Genomic DNA, 20,419 nt, shown 5'->3' with positions numbered 1-20,419 from the left:
GACGGCACGAGAAGGACGCAAATACTCATTCCCGGAATGGCGCTGTTTGTTCGGATCTACAAAAATATGCTTGCGTGTGTTTGTTCAAATTTGGCTTAGACTTCACGATTATATTTCTTTCGTACGTTTTCTAAACAATATTGGAAATTGGAACGAAAAAATTGTTGATGTTATATATACATATGTAAATGAATTTTACATTTTCTAGTATGGAACGAATCTTTTACATAGCAAATAAGTGTTCATTTGCTTCTTTACTGATCGATTGGTGTGCAACAATAACTAAAAATATGTATAAAGAACGACTACTTACAAACGTTGATTGCGACTTGCGAAAAACATGCAGTTAAGTCATTCTTGCACCAAATGAGCGACATATAGTAGGTAATAACTTAAGCGGAAAGAACACTTAATTGTTTTGTAATGAGAAATAAATTTAAATTGTTGTTTTATTAGCTGTATGTAGTCCAGATGTAGTAACACATTTTAATTTAATACAAATGTCATATATTTATAGGCGCAGTCCGACATGATGGTCCAAGAGAGCTTGAGGCAACCAGACCGTCGCTATTTTATAAAATCTGAATGTCTATCTGCGTATACTTCTGACATTGGTAAGTACTATCAGGATATACTGGAACAAATATCAGTTTTCTTCATTTTAGTTAATTATTATTTAATATTTAGTTTTTATTGCAATCTTACTAATTTTTTTTGTCCACGCTTATTAATTTATTAGGCTTTAGGGGTGTCTAGCCGGGGTTTGAAGCCGTGCTAAATATCTGGCTAAGGCTAAAGCAATTTCTAACATCATTCCCAAAAAAATTTAAAAATTAAGCTTTATATTTTAACGAAATTTAGGTACCTACTATTTTATTATCCCTGATCGACGATTCTTATTAGTGTACGATAACGAAGGTCTGACTGCAACACTCTTCGGTCCGCTATAAGACATACGGGATTTTACATTTCACATCCACATCCAGGCAAACAAACGGCCGTAAACTAGTATACAGCAAATTCAATCCAATCTAAACGCACCATATTTACGAAATTTTATTTGTACTTAATGTAAGCGTAATTTATTTAAAGAAATATGAAGACAGCGTCGCACGAACCCTAGAATTTTATTTTTTTTAACTCTGACTGTATCCTGCATGTAGTAGGGTAGGCAAAACTCACTGCGCTTTGCCTTGGTAGCAGAGCGAGAAAATGAAAGCCCTATAATGTAACATGTATAAAACAAAAAAAAAATACGCACGTATGTATGTACGTATATAATCTGATCACGAGCATGAAGCCACAGATAAGCGCTATTTAATTGAAATAGTCACTGTTTGATGGGATTTTACACCTCAACACATCTATACATTACGTGATGTTGTTGGAGGCTTCATTTGATTAAGTTATACACTCTACATTATTTGTCTATTATAGATATAGATTGTTACATAATATATGTTTTCTCTCTGTAACTCATTCTCTCTCCACGTGCACAAGCCACTTGAGCAAGTTCCACTTTACTCTCCAATATAAACTTATAGCTGATTTTCATTCTTTAGAACCTTTCAAAAATAAGCAGTACCTACCAGATACCAATAAATATTTATTAAGCTGTATTTAACGAATGTTAAAAGCACGATTTCACGTTGAAATGTATTCGAATAAAGCAAGAGATATCAACGATCCATCTTATTCCACAACGCCTACACTGATTGCTATCGACCTGCTGAAACTGCCTGTATACACACACCGATCAGAGATCCTTGTCACTTATCAATCATTGGATGACATATAAATTTATTGTGAATGGACATGGAAATCTGTTAAAATGCTTTTTATGGTGTTAAAAAAAACTCTTCCCTAATCATAATCTAGCCTATATATACAAAGGGAATTTACATGTTCCCTACTCACTCTTAGAACATGGTGGAGCACAATGTTTCCACATTTTTGGAAACCCGACATATCGAACACTTTATCGTAGTCCGTGATCACACGTGGTGGTAGACTGAGGTGGCATTTGTCTGTTAGTTGACATAATTGATGCAAGTGATATCATCAAACTACCGCCCTGATTGAAATCTATTAAAGTACAATTGTCTTTTACAAATCAATATATCTAATCATAATTAAACCGCTCACGTGCTTTGACATCAAAAGTTTAAGAACCTCAAGAAGTCATTTAAAAATAAATAAATTACGTCAAACGATTTGGGCTCACTGAGAAACCTTACACAGGTAGTCCGCATTGTCTAATACAGGTAAAAATAAACAAAAACGATGAAACCCACAAAAATTATCTCTTAGATGGGTATTAGTGGGATTGGTGCAAGGCAATTTATTTTTTATACCTGGCAATAAATTCAATATAAAGATCTCTTATTATTTTTGTTTGCCCTTATTTTCAGCTTTAGTGATGTCTACTTTTCGTATCATGGAATAGCTTTAAAAAACTTGTAGGTCATACGTTCTTATTCAATATATATATGTATATTTAAATAGAGGGTCTTGTTCCCTTTTTAAGGAGGGATTAAGTGTAAAGATAACAACATATATATTATGTAATGTTATATTGGTTCGCGGCAGGACAGGTCCCGCAGTGTTTGCAAATGGACGGTTGTGATTTCTTACGACTTGCGAAGATGCGATTGTAAACGATTGTATGCAATGTCTCGAAGAAAGGCAGGAAGGAATGGCCAAAATGTAATATGCACACTAGATTTTCTCTGCTTATTTATGGGATAAATCGTAAAACTAAAGGAATATACATTTTCGCCAAAAAAATTTTACAGCAATTAAAATTGCCAACTTAATAACAAATTTAAAATAACCAAGTAATCAAGAAATTAAAACTGGAATCATAATTATGGAACATTGGAACTGCATCTGGAAGTTGCTAGTTTGACCTATAATCGGACGTCCTCGGATCCTACCTTTGCCTTTGATCGTCAGACGATCTTTGAAGCTGAAATTATGTCGTGGACGTGAATCTAACTTTCGAAGGAGAAGTTTCTATTTTATTTAGAGTAAAAAATCTTAAAATGAGCGTTATAAAAATTTAAAGTAAAAACGTCATATAAAATATTATCTTTCATGTAAATCTTCACAGTTTTTCCTGTACCTAGAGGTAAAGAGAACCTAGTTTCAGGACACAGTGTTCTCCACTCTCCGTCTAAATTCGAAACAATGACTGTTGACTGGCAAACCTCAACGCCACTTTTTGGCTTACTTAGCAAGAAAATTTTAATAATTTTAATAAAGTCATTATTACTTGGGTCATCGGACCGGCGACTATCGCGTTTACCGTCTAATGTTCTATATATTTTTCATGTAAAAATGTATGTTGATAGTATATGATACTATAACAAAAACAATATTAAAGGCAATCTATGCAATGTTATATATGCAACTATTAAAGATAACCGAAGATAGACAGGATAGATGTATTCAAAGCAAATATCGACACTGCAGTCTTATATAGTATTTTTTCATAGAAAATATCCAACGCATCAAAGAGATAAAATACAATGTGAATACAGTACGACATTTGATTCCACCTCTCATTTCAAAACGTCCTAAACGCAACCAAATAATAAAATGTATAGAATAATTATAATTAATTTAATAAATTAAGCCAAAATTACATCTAATACTTATCAGTACAAATGATTATATTAGATACATGTACCTAAAATAATTCTCGTGAATTTAATTTGAAATCTTTGAACCGATTTTTTTTCAGCTTGGACTGTTGCTGAAGTTGGCCATATACCATTATTTATCAAAATGGATGATCTCGCTATACTCTTTAGGTTTATGAGAATTATGTAGACAAATACAAACATAAAATATACGCGGATGAACTCAGAAGATCAGAATATTATCAAATTCCAATAATATTACAAACATACATACCAAACTGATAATTTAGTTTTTTTTTAAGTCAGTTAACTAAACTAACATGATGAAACAGTTCTCATCCACTGTCTTTATGGTGACGTCTACGTTTAAGAGACCAGATATAAAACAAGTGCACTTTGAATCATCGACCTAATTTCGACTATTCCTCAATAAATGGTTATAGCTCTTGGCCACTTTGCTAAATTGAATAAATTTTAGATAGACAGAATTTTTTTTTAAATTATAATTTATTTATTTTTCCTTATAACATTAATTATGTGAGACATATTAACATTTATGTTAGAAGTGGCGACGGTTGTGGGTGCGATGTGATGCACATTTTCATTTGAACATTTATCAACAGACAGCCAGACAGCGTTTGGTCCATCAATCATCATCAGTTACACTAAATTGTTATAACAATGGCCATTCAATTACCGATCAACAATAAACTGTGGGTCATTGTAAATTGCTCGTTGTGATAAATGATAAGACAAAATTGTAATGAGGAGAGTTGCTTTCCGCCTTCAAACATGCTTCATACTGTATCCCCCACCACCTACTTTCTGCCGAATTCTGGAGACATTGCGAGTTGAGTGGCAGAACTCAGTGCCACGCTTTGTCTCGATATCAGAGCGAAGAAATTAACATTATAAGTTTAAATACATATTTTATTTCCTCGAGCGAGAATCAAACCCATAACCAGTTACGTTTGTGTCATGTTTATGTTACACATTTTTCTGTGGAGTGTAACAAAAAAAAATTTTTATTTGTCAATTTATAGAGAAAATGCTGTACGTTACAGCTAGAGTAGGTATGCTATAACTTGAGTACAGCAGGATGAAATCGTGACAATTATGTTAGAGTTACCTGGGGCACTCAGAATACTTTAAGAAAAAAATTTAATAATTTAATAAATTTTTAAAAATATTTCAATGAACATGTTGTATGGTTTTTTAAAATTCACCCTCTAAGGGTGCAAATAAGCAGACGAAGATACGCTCGCCCACTAGTAGTGTATAAACGCACAGCGCTTTATGAAATTAAACGTATGTGATAGGCAACGGAAAAGCAGAAAATCAATGGAAGCTAAATAACAAAGGTGAATTGGATCAACCGCAACTTGCAATATTGGGGCATCGCGTTTGGGGTGCAACACCTTTGCATAAATCGATATCACGAGCGTACTGTACTAGTATATTTCATTATTCAAACACTTTTATAAAAATATGAAATAGTGAAGATTTACATTATAAAATATTATTTATGATAGCTAAGTAATGGAATATTACTTCACACGCATTCGAAAATGCTAGAAATACCATAAAAAAGAGTTATTGTGTGAAATCCTTTAATCCAATACATTTTCTCTAGTTCTACCTTTTCCATATACAAAGACTACACTTATTTCCCGTGCAGTTTTACAAAACAGATGCAACTAGGCCACGGACCGAATACCCACGGTTCAAAGTGAGTTAGTTGCAAACCGCATTGGACAACAGTTCTAAAGTTTTGGCCGCTGACGTAAATCAAAGTACGTATCTACACTTACTTTAAATTCACTACTAGTTCATGGTTAGTTCGGGAAAAATTGTTATTGAGTAAGCATTATGATATTAACATTTCGCTCTCGTTTTCGCCACCTATTAATAAGTTTCTTTTTAATATCAAAATATTATAATTATCGAGGCAGATGTTGCGTCACGAAGTGAAGAACAGAGTGCTTTAACACGTGATTCCATCTGCCTATATGCGGGATACAGAGAAAGAGAAAAAAAGAATAAGATAATTTCTCATAATTTAGCAATCTTAAAGTATTTTGAAATCATAAACTTTATAATATGGTTGTATTTTCGTGTCATTAAATAACTATCCGTTTCTCCCATATGATAGAATTCAAATGAAAATGGCTCTATTTACATATTAGTTGTTTATATACTAGAAAAACTACTACTATTACTATACTATTACTATGCGGGAGGATATTTTTTACTTTCATGCATCTCCAATATTAAAAATCAGACAGAAACAATTAAAAGACACGTTAGACGCGCGGAACTCAACGCCGCTTTTTCACCTGCCATAATTTAAAACAAACAATTGCCTAAGCTGAAATGGAATCTATAACAGGCCCACAACAATGTCTAATATTTTATTCACTCTAAATAATGAAAGTTAGTAGCAACAGAGCTGTCGACCACTCGATAATAACAAAAAATCGTTAAAGTTCCCCTAGGTTTTTAAACCCTATCGCATGATAGTAAACAAAGAGAAATTATTTTTTTTTGATTTCGAAGAATTATGGTTGTTTTATGTAAGTATCTATACATAATTTTGGTTTTAATTTACTTTAACAATATAATTTAATGTTAAGCAGCATTAGCAATATTGAATTAAAGCCGTGACGCAGGGGTAGAAGACGTGCTGTGACTGTACGCGACAAGTCGTGAGTTTGATTTCCTCTCGAGGAAATGAAATAAAATAATTAATATTTTAATTTCCTCGGTCTGTTAACGAAGCAAAGCGCGGCGCGGCGAATCTCAATCCTCGCGGAGGTGTCGTAATGGGAAGAGAGAGCCATAACACACAGCCTACCATGCAATGTGCGGGATACAGCGTAATATATCTAATTACGGCGTTAAGTAACGCATAAAATTAACTTTATTAACGCATTAATCAATTATTTTAAATAGTCCCTTTTAACCACCTCAAAAAGTGAGCAAAAACTTTTCACTTATTAAAAACTCAAGAAAATAGGAACGTAGAAGACATTTAAGCAGCCTTACTTAATTTAAGCATTTTTTTTTAAAAAGCAGCAATTTCTTTTAGAAAAGCGAGTTAACATATGTAATTTGGGTAAAATTATTAACAAAATGATATCACGCACAAGTCTACACTTCAACTGTGACGTCAGAGAAGGCGTTTGCCCTGTCCCAGTGACCCCGGCGCGGCGTGGAGAAAAACCCTTCTCGCGACGCCTTCACGCCCGACGGCATAATAAACATAAGCAACGTAAATTAACATAATTTTCTTATAAAAAATATATTAAATATGCATTAAGGAATATTTATGCAACGTGCGTTTGGTGCAACAATTACGTTTTTCCACTTTTTTGAACTATCGCAGGAGACATCAAAGTTTGTATGTAGTCTTTTCGCATACATGCACACATTTTTTTTTTAGCTTCACGCTGTATCCCGCACATAGCAGGACAGTCAGAGGGAATCTAGGAACCTAGTGTAAAGCCACTTCGTTTCCATTAAGGCACTTCTGTTTTGCACTTCCCTCCGGATTCTGGAGGCATTCCGTATTGAGTGGCAGAGCTATACGCGCTTTGCCTCGTTACCAGAGCGAGGAAATCAAAATATTGTAAATTTTATTTCCTCGAGTGGAAATCGAACCTATAACACACACATTTTTTATAGTGTTATCCCACATTTAGTAAAGAAAGACACACATTTAGAAAACGTATAAAAAATTGAACATAGCGAGATTTGAACCCGCGCCTCTTGCACGGCTGTACATTATTAATACTTTTTAAAATTAAAAACGGTTATAACATCATTATTGCACCAAAATTACAATATTTTCAATGATATTTGATTTCTATTATCCGCAAAATTAAGAAGACATTTGTACAAGAAAAATATGTTAAAAATTACCTTCCAAGAACAACAAGTTCCCTTGAGAAAACACTAAATTAAAAAGAAGTAGAATACTAAGTAAGAAACTAGAGCTAGCGTCTGTAATTAGTTTATAATGAAAACGTCATATTAATATATACATAAAAATAATACTTTAGTAAATTACGCCGCATTGCGACTGCGTTCGCCTGTACAGGCATCGGTTGTGGGTTCAATTCTCACTCGAAGTAATTGAAAAAGAACGAAAATACCTACGTTGAGTTCCGCCACTCAACACTCAATATCTCGAATTAGGACTGAAAATGACGAAAGGAGTGTTTTGACTCTACGTTCTCTCCGCCTATCAAATTTCAAGGAAAAAACAGAGTCATTACGCCACAATCATTAAAGAATACATAGTGAGTCTAAGGTAACGACTTTGTAATTCTGTAAGCAAGCTATCATTTACAATCAATTTTAACTCAGTAAAGTTAAACAGAAAGTAATAAGGGATAAATGGAACGCCATAAATCAAATGGGATCAACTGGTTATTGTATCCACTTTCAAGTTGCATCATCACCAGAAATGACCTATATTCTGATTGAAATTATAGCTTTTGTACTGAAATAAAGCTTTGATTATGAATAATATATAGTTTACATTTTATATATATGTATATATGCATATATGTTAGAAGACATCGACAACATTCGAGTGGGAATCAAACACCACAACCTGTCGTGTTGACAGTCGCACGCTAATGCTTGCCGCCGCGATGCCGCCACGACTAGCCTCACAAAGCATGATGCTCAAATTAAAAAAATCCTACTTAACTTCCGAACCCTTCCTTTTATAACCATTTACGTTGCCTTATAAGTTTAGGTTTGGTTTTCTGGCACATTTTGTACTCGCGTCACGTAATGCTCTCCAGGAAGATGCGGTGTGCTCATAAGCTATTGTTATGAATTACCATATTATCCACCTTTACATTTAAATTATTGTATGTTATTTTTTAACGTAGGTACAACTCTATTTATATGTAAATATAAAGACTTTTTTATTTTCACGTATTTCTCATTTAATGGAACTGAGCTTTTAGATAACCAGAGAAGCTAAAAAACCATGCATTTCTCCAAATAGGTTTCGAACCACTAACCATACTTAGGTACATCCATAACAACATATAAAGTGATTGTAAGTAATAGAATATATACATACATGTAAGCTGTACATATAAATTAAATCAAAGTGTCTGTCTGTGATTTCAAAATAACTGCGTTCTTATGTGTATTCGGAGGACGATTTGTTTCTCTTTTTGGTTGTCTGGGAACCATCCGGAACAGCTGAACCGATTTCAATTAGAGGTTGGAGGTTGGGGGGCACCATACATATGTACTTTCTATCCCAAAATTCCCGCCAAATCGGAATTAGATTTAATTGTGGAGTGGCGAAACTCAAAGCCGCACTTAATCTATCAGAATAAGGAAATAATAATAATTTAAATATAATGTGTAAAGAGTGATATTAGTTAGGTCCATTGATTTTTAATTTAGTTAGCGAGAAATATTTCTTTGTAACATTGTGAGGACCGCTTATTATTGATTAATATCTTAAAGCTATTCGAAGAAAACTTGACATACATTCAGATTGGTACGTAAGCAAAAGTAAAGTTGGAACTTGGAAGCTCGTAGTCATCGTAAAAATTAAAACTTGGTCTATAGCGCAATAAATATTACAATTAAAATTTATATAATATTTAAATGGGCAATAAGGTTGCTTCAGTTTCGCTTTAAAAGAATATAAGGGTTTTAAAATAATAAATATATAAGCGTAAATGACAAAGTACTCAAGACTCAAAATGCCTTAGCCATGTGGGACAGGTTGCCTGTACACGTGGTGGTTTCAGATTCGATACTTACATAGACATTTTTAGCGACGAACCTAGTGTTAGGACACTCTATTTTTTTCATTTGCTACCGAATTTTTCGAGGCCGAGTATTTGTTACCAGAGCGAAGAAACGAAAATATTAAACGGGGTCATGTCATGACCACAACCGTTGCGTTACAGTCACACCCTTCGACGACGACGCCACGACGGCTTCGATAATGATTAATTTTAAAATATTTGTATTTCATGATGCTGTTTCCTCTATACGTTTATTTAGGTAGATTTATAATAATTGGAGTGTGTTGATGTGTTTCTACTGTTATAATATAATATACTGTTATAATATAATATACTGTTATAATATAAACATTTTAAAAATACGTAAAAATACCAAATAAAAAGGCCAAATAAAACAGTAATAAAAAAATTCATTACAGCAGCACCTAGACGACCGTGGCCAAAGTGACTGACATTGGCGTACGCGAAAGTCACACCCGACGACTGACAGATGAAAAAATCCTTTGAAACGTGCTCACCGCTTCGCTTCTCTTTTGTAACTTCTTATATAACGTGAGAACCGTAAACAATAAATGGAAGGAAATTGACAATTCATTAAATTCTTTATCTGTAATGTTGTTCTATAGATTGATTGACTTGTCGGGTTGAAGAGGAGATAGCCCATTTTGCTATATGCAGGATAGAGCGTGAAAACGAAGCTAAAAGACGAAAAGTTGAAATATTATTTTTATTCCTGGCAAAGGAAAAGCAAAAGGGAATACCTTAAAAAACAGTCCTTTAATCATTTTCACTTACTCTATAAAAAAATCGATTATAAGAAAAGGCGCCCAAATAACAACTGCGGCAATCCGCAGGTTCCGCATAAAACATTTCTATAATTCATAGAAATTGCCACCATACCTATACAAGTCATGGCCCGCGAGTAACGATCGAGTTCAACGCTACTTACTTATTGATCGTTCACACCACACAGTTTTTAGGGATCTTTTACCATTTACTTACACCTTTGTGTACACCGCAAAATCGAATCGAAAAAACATGGAATTCAAACAAATTATAATATTTAAGAATTTTACTTTAAAATCTGAAATAACCGTTTGAAAAGTGTATAAGTTTATTACAATTTTCTTCGGCAAAGCTACATTAAAAATTTGTAATAATAATTGTATAAATACAATACTTAATTGTATAAGACGGTCATGTATTTGGCTACGGACCAGATTGGCACGCGTGCAAACTATTGTATTTCAGTCCCCCGATCGGGAATCGAACCTACAACCGTGGTGTTTACATTCATATGCTTGTGACAAAATGGCACATGACCTCATTATATAATAATATATTGGTAATATTTATATTTATAAAAGCAATGTATCTTAGTAATACATAGATAATTATCTTAGTCTATGCAGATATACAGAATCTCTAAATTAGGCGGAAAGTATAGAACAGAGTGTCTTAACATATCTTCCAATCTCATTACCACATCAGATATCAAAACTCTCCGTCTTAAAAGTTGGTAGGTATAGTAAGTTTTAATATATTTAACAGTTTGCGAACTGCTAAGGATTCTCCCCTATGGGACATTAAGGTTTCCAGTTTCGTGTTTTGGGGATATGTATTACAACGATGTATAAGACATTCATGTCTATACGAGTATGCTGCTACCTACATGGTAGCATCTAAATGTAAATACGACGGTTCTGGGTTCGATTCGTCAGCGCATAGAATTACAATTACATTGCTCTGATAACAAGGCAGGAGTTGAGCACAACCATAATAAAAATTATTATATATTAACTTTTATATCAATCTTAACACTTATTTAGCATCATTTCCTATCTGCATACCAAATACTCAACTCAAACTCAAGTCGTCAAGTGATATTGTTGACAGAACAGTGAGTCATATCTTTATTTAATATTTACAGAGAATTAACGCTAAATGAGGCGAGATTTGTTTACTACGACCACAGCTTAGAAACAAAACCAGTTATAGATAAAGTGATCAGTTGATCTATGCGGCGCATTTTGTGTATTGGGATTTGAACCTATGACCACCATCCGGCACAGGTAAGGCGTGGAGAAGAGAAGTTCAATTCTCTATAGTAAAAAACTGATGAGATTGTTTAATTGCACTTAGCTACTTTCATTTGAATGCGTAAACCGCAAGTAAAAGCTAGTCTTTTTATAAATACTCGTATATTTGTCTGAAATCTATAACATCTCTTGGCCCTCGTGACGCAGTGGGGCAGCGTTTGGCAGGACTAAAAGCGAAGGTTGTGGGCTCGATCCCCACTCAGGGTAACCATCCAAACACACATAAACTTACGAAATTTAGCACATGTGACTTGAAATCTAAACAATATCATCATACTTAAACATTATAATATTCGATAATTTGTTTTTTTTTTAGCATGACGAACGTGGATTCCTAATACTAAACTCTTAATTTAATAAAATACAAGCTAAATTCAGAATAGTTTATAAACCCTTACAAATAAATGGTGTGGCTTATCAACACTTTCTATCACAACGTAGCTTAGACGACGCATCCGCACATTTCCCCAGTTAGATATAATTCATTTCCTGCTGTAAACGGGTTTATAGTGGCGGGCGGGATTTGCTTTATTCGATTTGAACATGTGCACCGTCTTAAGAGGTCATGGCCTATTTCCTCTGTATATCCTTCATCCAATATGCAGGAGTGAAAAGTACTAGCACCTAAGTCTTTGACGTTCAATTGAGTTCCATTAAGTTGAACAAATTGAATACATATAAGTATATGGATATTTAGTTTTAGTGTGGCATTATATGTTAATATCGATTTTTAATAACATAAACTAAAGAGCTGTACCCTCGCGTACCCTGACCCGCGCGTGGATAGCACCTAGTGTCAAGACATTCATTAAACGCCACAATAGATTTAGAAGTCAATTAACCTATTTTTAAGGGCTCCATACCTCAAAAGGAATAATCGGCACTCTTATAGGATCACTTTGTTTCGCTCTGTATCCAGCGTCAATCAGTATAGGCCTAAAAAAAACTCCTTTGTTTATTTAAAATCCAAATTAGATAGATTGCGTATTGCATTGTGGAACTTAACGCTGCACTATGACTTACCAGAGCAGGGAAACTATATCATCATTCTCTCGAATGAAGATCGAATCTGCAACCATTGTGTTTACAGTCGACGTTGTCTCATTATGCAACGATGATTTTATAAGTTATTTCACAATTTTTTAATACGCTTTATCCTGCACATAGCAGGAAAAGCTGAGGGTACTTATGTTAAGACACTAATTCCCCTACTTTCTGCCGAATCCTCGAGGCATTGCGTGTTAGTGAGAACTCGATGCCACGCTTTGTCTATACGCTTGTCTTTACGAGAGTGAAGGAATGATAATATCAAATATTTCATTCCCCGACTGGGAATCAAATCCACAATGTTCGCGTTTACAGTCGCACGCTTGTGCGTCTGCGCCACTTAATTAATATCAATAAAGAAAATGTGCCCATGATTTATTATGAAGTGAATAAATCAATAAAAGGTGGGCGACAACCGAATTAGGAAGAAACAAATTACATACCCGTGTATGTATGTACATGTGTATGTTTGACAGTAATATTTGTCTCAAGTTAGGCAACAGTTCAGATGTTTGAGGTTTCAAATGGTGAGCCATTAGCGATTTATTACCATTAGTAATAAATATTAAATAAATAGATATCGTTTTTTTTTCAATGATAAATAAAACGTTGTGGTTAAAAAAAATCTGTATAAGGGCAACCACATGGAGAAGTTCTCTTCTCTCTGTCTCTATTCTCTACACTAAAAATTATTATAAAACCGATGAGAAACCGCTACCCATATACAGATTTATTTGGTCAGCATATTTTGGAAAAAGCCAGCAATAGGTGAAGTTACCTATTTATATTATAAAATGTAAGTTTTGTATAAAAAAATGCTTTAAAGATTTTCAATTCTCATATGTTTTACAGGTCTCTACCTATCTAAATGTCTCTAGGTAGGAAGGAATTGACATATACATACATATGTATACGTCAATTCCTTCTCCACTTTAAATTTCTTTTAGATATATTTAGTGTTTTATGGCCAAGCGTACTGTTGAATGCATTTTTAAAAAATAATGAATACAACATTTTAAAAATTACTTCATTGTACTTAGCTGAAAATTAATTATTAAATGAGGACTGACTGTGCCAAAAAAATCATATATTTTTTAATAAGAAGAAAATTTAGATTAAATCATTATAGTACTTTAATCAAAAAAGTATTTAAAACTTTTAACCCACACAAAACGTTTACAAGGTCTCGATTGCACGACAGGCCTCTACCATTCTAGCTTTCGAAACCAATATGAATCACTGTCGAGCAAAGTTTGCTGACTTGCCAAACATTGTGATGCCGATCTCATCTTTGTACATGTAACCTACTTCGAACAGCTTATAAAGCTCGATGGGCTGAAAAGCTGATACGTAGTACGTAAGGTTATGTTACTGGACTTAATTGTTTACTTTAAATAACGTGAACTATGAAGGATACATTCAAATTCCACCCAAAAGTCCCAAGCTTTCATGTATAGGTGTAGCCAGACGGCTCCCGTTTGAGCTGTGATTGTGGCAAGGTTTATGATTGTTTTTATTTGGATTAAATATTGACCTTCATAAAAATTACATAAAGACAAAAAAATATCAGTTTCTTGCAACTACTGCAAACAACGCAACGTACATATTTCTTTTCAATAAGAAATTTCTTTTTTTCTCTTTTCTTTCTTTTTTTATATTTAAAACGCAAAGAAGGATAAAAAAGAAAGAAGAGAAGAAGCATAACAAAAGGATACAAGAGAACATTGGACATAATAATAAAATGCAAAAAAAAATATTCAAGTATATTCTTTTCGCATACTCTTTTTACGCAAATTAGGTACATTATTTAGGTACATCATGAGCACATTTCTTTTATGGATATTAAATTAGATCGAGGCTATTTCGGCGGAAAGTAGGGGAAGGAGTACCTATGCTAAGCATAGGCTGCCTTCCCTTCTATGTATCCTGCACATAGCACACAGCGTTGTGCAGGATACAGCGTATAAAAAATATGTAAAATAACTCATTAGTCAGTAATGCAGCAGGTATTTCTAATTTGTGACATGATACAGTTGGAGCGAGGCACTTTTTTTAGATTGCCACTTATTTATATGGTTTTTAGCTTTTTATTTTTTGGCAAGCGGCCACTTTTGTTACTTAATCTGAGCAGCCAAGCAGTTGATCACGTTACGTAAAAGTTAAAACTGTATTAACGGTATAATAGCAATGCAAATTTATAGTGTATAGAAAATATCCGTTGACATCTACGAAATATGCAAATTTAACAACTTTACTTTAGTCCGTAAATTAAGTAACTGTATAAAACTTAACTTTAGATATTATACGTATAAAGTAAGTACAACAAATGAAATTGGAGTGATTTTCACCGAAAGAACAATAAGAATAATAAGAAATATTCAAAAACCGTAAACGTCCAAAAAAAAATCTAATTCTGTTTTATGTCTAAATCAAATATATCAATTTAATTATAAAAAACTAACTGTGCACCAATAAATCATTTACAATAACTCCATACCGCTCGCAATTGTTACGTAAAAGATAACAGTTACTCTACGGATATGGTCTGCCCAGTGCCCACCATTCTCGTCGTGAACTAAAATTACATTTAATAGTAATTGTGGCGTCGATATTTCTTATCGATCTCGTTTACCTATATCATTAATTTACTTCAACAATTGAATGCTATTGTTGTTGAAATTGATAGTATTGAAAGACATTACTCATGACATTACTCTTTATTTCAAAATAACAAATAGATTTCAGCAAAAACCCCGTTGTTAGTTAATTTTATCCTAGTAACGGAGTGTCTCAACACTACGTTCCCGATGCGGGATACAGCGTGGAAGCTAAATAAACCATTACTACATTTGTCATATTTTTATGTTGTACATATTAATCACAGATCAATGAATGTTGTCTTACTGATAAGGTTGATAGGTTGGTAACATGCCAATATTTTAATGGCTGTACATATAAACTATTTTTGTGCACACCGATTCAAATTATCTTTTTTCGGACATGTCAAGTTAAAAATAACTTAATTTGACTATTGCTGTACTGGAATATTTTGTTTTAATTTGTATCTAATACGGGCGAAGCCGCGTTTGGGTAGCTACTTTAAATATAATGATACCCCTGGTTTAGGAACGAACCCATGATCCTGGCGTTCACAGTCAGATGCCCTCCCACTTTGTCGCAATGGTTAAAAAATGATTTTAAGATAATCATATCCTAATTACAATATTTTAATAGAATATTGAGGCCAGTCGTGGCGCAGGGATACAAAGTGTGACTGTAAATGTGAATGGTTATGAGTTCGATCCCCACACGAGGAAATGAAATATTTAATATTTTCATTTCCTCGTTCTGGTGAGGAGGTAATGAGCGGCGTCGCTTTACGTCACTTAACACGCAATGCCTCCAGATTTCGGTGGAAAGTGGAGAATGAAAGTGTCTATCGTTAAGGCAATTCATTCCTAACGCATTGTCTTATAACTAGGTTGCCATGTACCCTCGTTTTATCCTGTCACGAGCGTCACACTGTGTAAAACTAAAAAAATACAAAATTTTAGCTTGCGCTATCCATGTTTTATTAAACAAAGTTGGGTTAGACTTATTCTAACCATGCAATAAATTTATGTTAATTCAGATGTGCATACGGGAATGGGTATGCATAATTTATATGGAAGAAGATCAAACTACTGATGTATGTATTAGTTAAATTTACTTATCATATTAAATATTTTTTTTAGCTTTACACATTATCTAAATACAATAAGGTAAGCTGAGAGAAATATTTTAGAAAACTTATGACAATATACATAGCGGGAATTAAACCCACGCCTCTTGATAACCATCTAAGGTTAAGGACAGTTTCTTTGAGATGCGGGTATGAGTCCTCGTGGGATTCAAATTTCATTTAAATTTCATCACTTCAAACATCAAACTCACAACCATTGTAAGCGAGACATTGTCCTATTGCTATAATAATTATTATTACTTAATTATTTACATATATTGTGTCCATATAACATATATGAAACAAAAGATGTTGTCGGTTCGCAGCAGAACAGTGTGTTTTCATAGGTTCGATTTGTGGTCAATGCATGGTGTTCGCAGTGCAGCGACTCTAGACATAATGTCTTCAAGTATGTGCGTAAAGTAGGCAAGACTAGGGTCCCTCTTGCTGCCTTGCTAAATGCCTGATACAGTATAAAGCAGAAAAATAAAGTTTTATTAAAATGAAGACAGAATTGATAATATGACATAATATCTACATGTAAGTGTCTACACTAAGCTGATGTTAAGTAACAATAGTAACCACTCCTTAAATATTATTTGCATTGCAATGTAATGCCATTCTATTTATGCAGTATAGTTCACACTGTATCTCGCAGGTACATGTAGTGTTAAACACTCTGTTCTCATTAAGACACTTCCATTTCCCTCTTACCCATATAAAATTATGAGGAAATTAAAATGTATTATTTTTTTTATCATCACATTGTAACTCATACTTATTTCTAACATTATTGTTCATCAAGATGTTTCCAACTGATAAAAACATATGAGTAATAAAATAATAAATCTCCCAGATATTTAGATAAGATTAATAAAAGCTAAAATGTTTAGCATTAATTTTAGCTGCATTCTGATTTTATTGTTTTATTAGCAGCAAATATAACTCGACTTTGTTTATTTAAGTTCAAGTATATTAGTATATTTTATGGTCTAAAATATACATTTTTATTAGCTTTATGCTGTTTCACACATGTAGCAGGGTATGCAGTGTAGCAGGGTATGTAGTGTTGAGACACTCCATTTATTATGTTATTAGGACTAGGAAAGTACAATTCATCCTCCAAATAGGAGTAGAATGTACAATGTCACAAATGTCGCTTTTACAGTTACACACAGTGCTACATCACAACAGCCTCAATTAAAATCTTAAATATATAATAAGACTTACCTCTTCTATGTCCCTGTGAAATTTAATAGGTCTCAACAAGTAAAACTGCACAGCAAAGTACACAAAGTTAATAACAACAAATGCACTGTTCCACACTACAGCATCTAAATAGCACTCTATACTCCACGCCCACAGTCCCGAGAAGGCACAGCCAATGATCAGGGCCACCCTCAACCATAGGAGTCCACTAGGCGTATGTGGAGCTAGGAACGACAATAGAAAGAACACATTGGCTGCTTGAAAAAATATATGATTTATCGGACGCCACTTCGGACAGTGATTTAGATACATGTCCCACATTGATGGGCGCTCCTGTATTGTTATATTCACGAAGTCGCTACCGGCCGACGGCCTAGTGGTCTCCAGCAGGCCCATGCTATCTGTCGTCGTTAAGTCAACGTCACTCTCCGTCGTCGGCACCTCCGTGGTGACATTCTGCAAGCCAGTAATCATCCCGATCGCTAAGGCACTGAGAAACAACATAGTCCCACCAAATATAACTATCCCAGTCCACTTTACGCATCGATATTTTCCTGACGATGTTTGGCATTGGCGCGTTATTTTTTTTCTTCTTACTTTACAGTTCTAGATTTTATTTTGATTAACATGAAGGTATTTTCAATATATACGATATTTATTTCTTTTTGCCACTAAAATTAAATATTTAAATTGCAGTTACACGAAATTAGTATTGTAATTAAAATAAGAAAATAATATCGAATTATTTAACAGAACGCGGGACAACAAACACAGTCAAGAATCAAAGTAAAATATTAGAAAACAGTGAAGCAAACAATCGAAGCCTGCGGAATGACAATCAGGCGCCAGCTACAGCGCTTGACATCTGAATGACAGCCGCATAGTATTGCAACCTGCTATAAGTCTCTGTTGTGGTCTGTAAGTTGTAATAGTATACAAAATACCGTACTATATAATAAATATTTAATATGTGCCAAATATACTAATTGGAACATTTTTTTACTTAATTCAAATCTGTACAGTACTTAGTAGTACTAAGTTAGTACCGTGGTCAGAAAACAAACTATGGCAATTGTTAAAGTAATGTCATATAACTAAATGATGCTAAATGTCAAAATAGTCTTCTGGAGAGTGTTAGCGGTTATTTTTTTATTATAAATTTTGTTTGTTTTTATCATATTATGTATTAAATATGCTAAGATATACGTAAAGTACAATGGCTGTCCCTTTTGAAATGTTGTTTCATCCAGAATTATTATCAAATGAGCAGTTAATTCAAATTTTACAAGAGGTATAAGTAACTGGCTTTAAATAGATAACAATAGAAATTTGGTGTTTGTTCCTTTTAAACTAAACGGCTTATATTTATTTCAGAGACATTTGCGAGTGGAAAATCTACAGAGGATGCGACGAGATGAGTTATTGGATCTCTTTCACCAATTTTGTGTTCCTTACGGTCAGAGAAAGTACAGAGATTCGGGGCGAGGTAAGGTCCTTAACAAAACTCGTAATATAAGCCCAGAATTGGTCACAACGTTCAACACGTTTAACGACAAGAGTACAGTTAAAATAAACAGAAGAACATTACATTCAGACAGTGAAAGATTGAAGCCTCCTCCAGACATACTATCAGGGCAAATGAAGAGAATCAAATTAGATAATAAAATTACTTCTCCTGATCTTATATCAAAGAACAAAAGGAGAATGTCAGTTGATGCTGTAAGTTGAATGTTTCTTCAAAATTATGGTATATCTTTTCAAATGGCAATAACTGTCATATGCCTTTTTAATTCTGGATATATATGAATGTATTAAAAAATTATCATTTTTTTGTGTATTTGTTTCATTTTAGTACATTTTGACACATTTTGAATTATATTGTATTTATAAATTTAATAAATATGATTATATATTAATATATATTATCATTTTTGACACTTGTTTTAATGTTAAACTGTAGATATTGAATATCTTACTTTCAGGTAACTACAGATTTAGGAAGTACACCTGTTAAGAAGGAAAGAAAACCAATAACATGGCCTTAAATATCAAAAAGCACATAATATACCTTAATAAAAAGTTGCAATTTTATTTATACTGTATGTACAAACTGTACAGTAAAATAATTTAAAATTATAAAATATTATTCCATGATTATTATAACTTATTAATATTGAGTATTATTTTTTAAATAACCATGAAATTGTCCAAATAGAAAAAAATATTTTGGGTCTTAATGGTGTTTTATTAAATTAATATATAAGCCAATTATATCTTTTCATACTATAGAGAGACATATATTTATCAGATAGAAAATACATTCAAATTCCTAAGCACAAACAGGTACTATAAACATGACAGATGAGGCTCCTGCAAACCAAGCATAATGTTAGCGTAGAGTGTAAAAACTAAAAATGCTATTTAATCATTGTCGCTATAACTACCTATATTTTATTTCACGTAGTAGAGAATACAAATCAATTTTCGTCAGTTTTACATTCTGAGCGGACAATAATATTATTTTTACTAGAACTTTGCTGCAAATTTTTTTTGCTTTAATTTTTAGTCTAATAAATTAATTTAATTTTATATTGAAAATAAAATCTACAATATAAAAAAAATCTAATTTATTAAACCAATATTTGTGTCAAATGATTATTTGAAGTAAATATTGTTAATTTAATTCTTGATTTATTAATAATGTTATCTAAAAATATGCTTTGAAATATATATATTGTTAGAAAACGGAAGCGGTTAACGTTTTTAAAATAAACACGATAAAAACACATACCGTCTATATGTTTCCAACGTACTCGCATAGAGGCTACAAACGTAATTACAATAAGTGAATCACTCAATAACACCACTACACACTAGATACCTTCCAATCAGGGCTTCCGCCTTTAAGCA

The 20,419-nt window shown here is 33.2% G+C and overlaps 2 protein-coding genes across 3 annotated transcripts in view; one reads left to right on the top strand and one right to left on the bottom strand.

The window, feature by feature from the left end:
- LOC146529129 (popeye domain-containing protein 3-like) overlaps positions 1-18,388 on the bottom strand; it is a 45,601-nt gene extending 27,213 nt beyond the window's left edge. For both annotated transcript variants that reach the window (XR_014879027.1, XM_085202063.1), the window contains exon 1: positions 17,531-18,388. Coding sequence is in view for 1 of the 2 variants with exons in the window: in XM_085202063.1 (XP_085058189.1) it covers positions 17,531-18,013 (483 nt within the window). In the remaining variant the exon portion in view is untranslated. The remainder of the gene's footprint in view (positions 1-17,530) is intronic.
- A 195-nt stretch (positions 18,389-18,583) lies between these two features.
- On the top strand, positions 18,584-19,746 carry LOC146529128 (tRNA-splicing ligase complex subunit ASW-like). The gene is made up of 3 exons (XM_085202068.1): positions 18,584-18,800; positions 18,884-19,228; positions 19,492-19,746. Exons 1-3 carry the CDS (start codon positions 18,726-18,728, stop codon positions 19,552-19,554), a joined length of 483 nt encoding a protein of 160 aa, XP_085058194.1. The 5' UTR covers positions 18,584-18,725; the 3' UTR covers positions 19,555-19,746.
- The last annotated feature ends 673 nt before the right edge of the window (positions 19,747-20,419 follow it).

The sequence above is a fragment of the Heliconius melpomene genome, chromosome 18, assembly GCF_056956725.1.
Source record: "Heliconius melpomene rosina isolate 202511_hmr_F chromosome 18, ASM5695672v1, whole genome shotgun sequence".
NCBI classification, from domain to species: domain Eukaryota; kingdom Metazoa; phylum Arthropoda; class Insecta; order Lepidoptera; family Nymphalidae; genus Heliconius; species Heliconius melpomene.
Note: the sequence above shows the minus strand (reverse complement) of the source record. Positions and strands in the feature narration are given on the sequence as shown.

Excerpts from the sequence above, each read along its gene's own strand:
- LOC146529128 (XM_085202068.1), top strand. The coding sequence starts at position 18,726 with ATGGCTGTCCCTTTTGAAATGTTGTTTCATCCAGAATTATTATCAAAT. Across the intron at positions 18,801-18,883 it reads TAATTCAAATTTTACAAGAG|AGACATTTGCGAGTGGAAAA; the intron begins GTATAAGTAACT and ends TATTTATTTCAG. Across the intron at positions 19,229-19,491 it reads GGAGAATGTCAGTTGATGCT|GTAACTACAGATTTAGGAAG; the intron begins GTAAGTTGAATG and ends TCTTACTTTCAG.